This window comes from Trypanosoma cruzi, genomic scaffold (assembly GCF_000209065.1).
Source record: "Trypanosoma cruzi strain CL Brener 1047053516611 genomic scaffold, whole genome shotgun sequence".
NCBI classification, from domain to species: Eukaryota; Euglenozoa; class Kinetoplastea; order Trypanosomatida; family Trypanosomatidae; genus Trypanosoma; species Trypanosoma cruzi.
The window spans coordinates 61,631-62,586 of record NW_001849377.1 but is presented as its reverse complement, the minus strand read 5'-3'; the positions used below and the strand labels follow the sequence as shown (position 1 = coordinate 62,586).

At 54.1% G+C, this 956-nt stretch overlaps 1 protein-coding gene across 1 annotated transcript, besides 1 other annotated feature; it reads left to right on the top strand.

The window, feature by feature from the left end:
* Tc00.1047053508025.10 (retrotransposon hot spot (RHS) protein, putative) lies at positions 1 to 956 on the top strand (the record flags this gene model as incomplete). Its single annotated transcript, XM_797048.1, has 1 exon — positions 1 to 956. A coding segment is annotated over one exon (956 nt), but the record flags the coding sequence as incomplete, so codon positions are not given.
* Positions 1 to 956: a sequence feature (areas not merged during assembly with more than two copies in the genome that could not be assigned to a particular haplotype).

The window sequence follows — 956 nt, the reverse complement described above, 5'->3', positions numbered from 1 at the left end:
TACTGAGGTGGTGGTGGCTGCTGCGGAGGTAAAAGCAAGTGTTCATGAAATCACCAAAAGGTTATTGGATGCAGCCGCCGAGGAAGCGAGGAACCCAACGACGACGAGTGCACCGATATGCCTGGAGGGATTGTACGAGTCTGTGTACAATGCGAGGTGGCATCATGTGGTGGAAGTTTCTGGCGGCGAGGGGACGGGAGTGGAAGTGAGGGAGGGGGAAGCACCGCAGTCATGGGATTACAAGAAAGTTGACGACACCCTCGAAAAGGATGACGGTGTGTGGCAATCCGGTGCACCGCGTCCCAGGCTGATGGTTCTCACCTCGGAGAAGGGATGGCCGTACTCGTGGAGATGGAAGGAGAATAAATCCACTCGTGACTGCCACGTGAACTGTGAGGTGGATCGAGTGTGGCAGATTGTTAAGGGCGATCTCACCGAGTGGTTCAGCAGTCACGGTGGGAACGACTTTGAGCCCAAGCAGCGTCTGTTGATTGGGACGCCCGGGATCGGGAAGTCGGTGGCTGCCGGCTCGTACCTCCTCTACCAGCTGCTGCACTATGATGCGGAGCAGCTCCCAATGGTTGCGTACGTTGTTGGGAGTCAATCATTTCTGTTTGACAAGACCACCAAAACGGTATCAACATACAGGGGTGACCCCAGGATTGATGATGTTGTAAACATTTTTTCTTTGCGTGGGGTTAAGGGGTATTGTATCTACGATGCGACATTGGCATGTCGTCAACCGCCTGCTGGTTTGCCTTGCAGGGGATGGGGCATGATTGTGGTGACACCACCAGACAAAAACGACTATGAACGGTGGGCAAAAAATGGACGCTACTGCAATCGTAACGAATTGTCCCGAAGAAAACGATGTGAGGGCAATGTGCATTTGGATGAAACGCAATCGGCCCCTGCAGGAGCAAGCGGAGTACTGGAGGGAGGTGAGGGGTCGCATG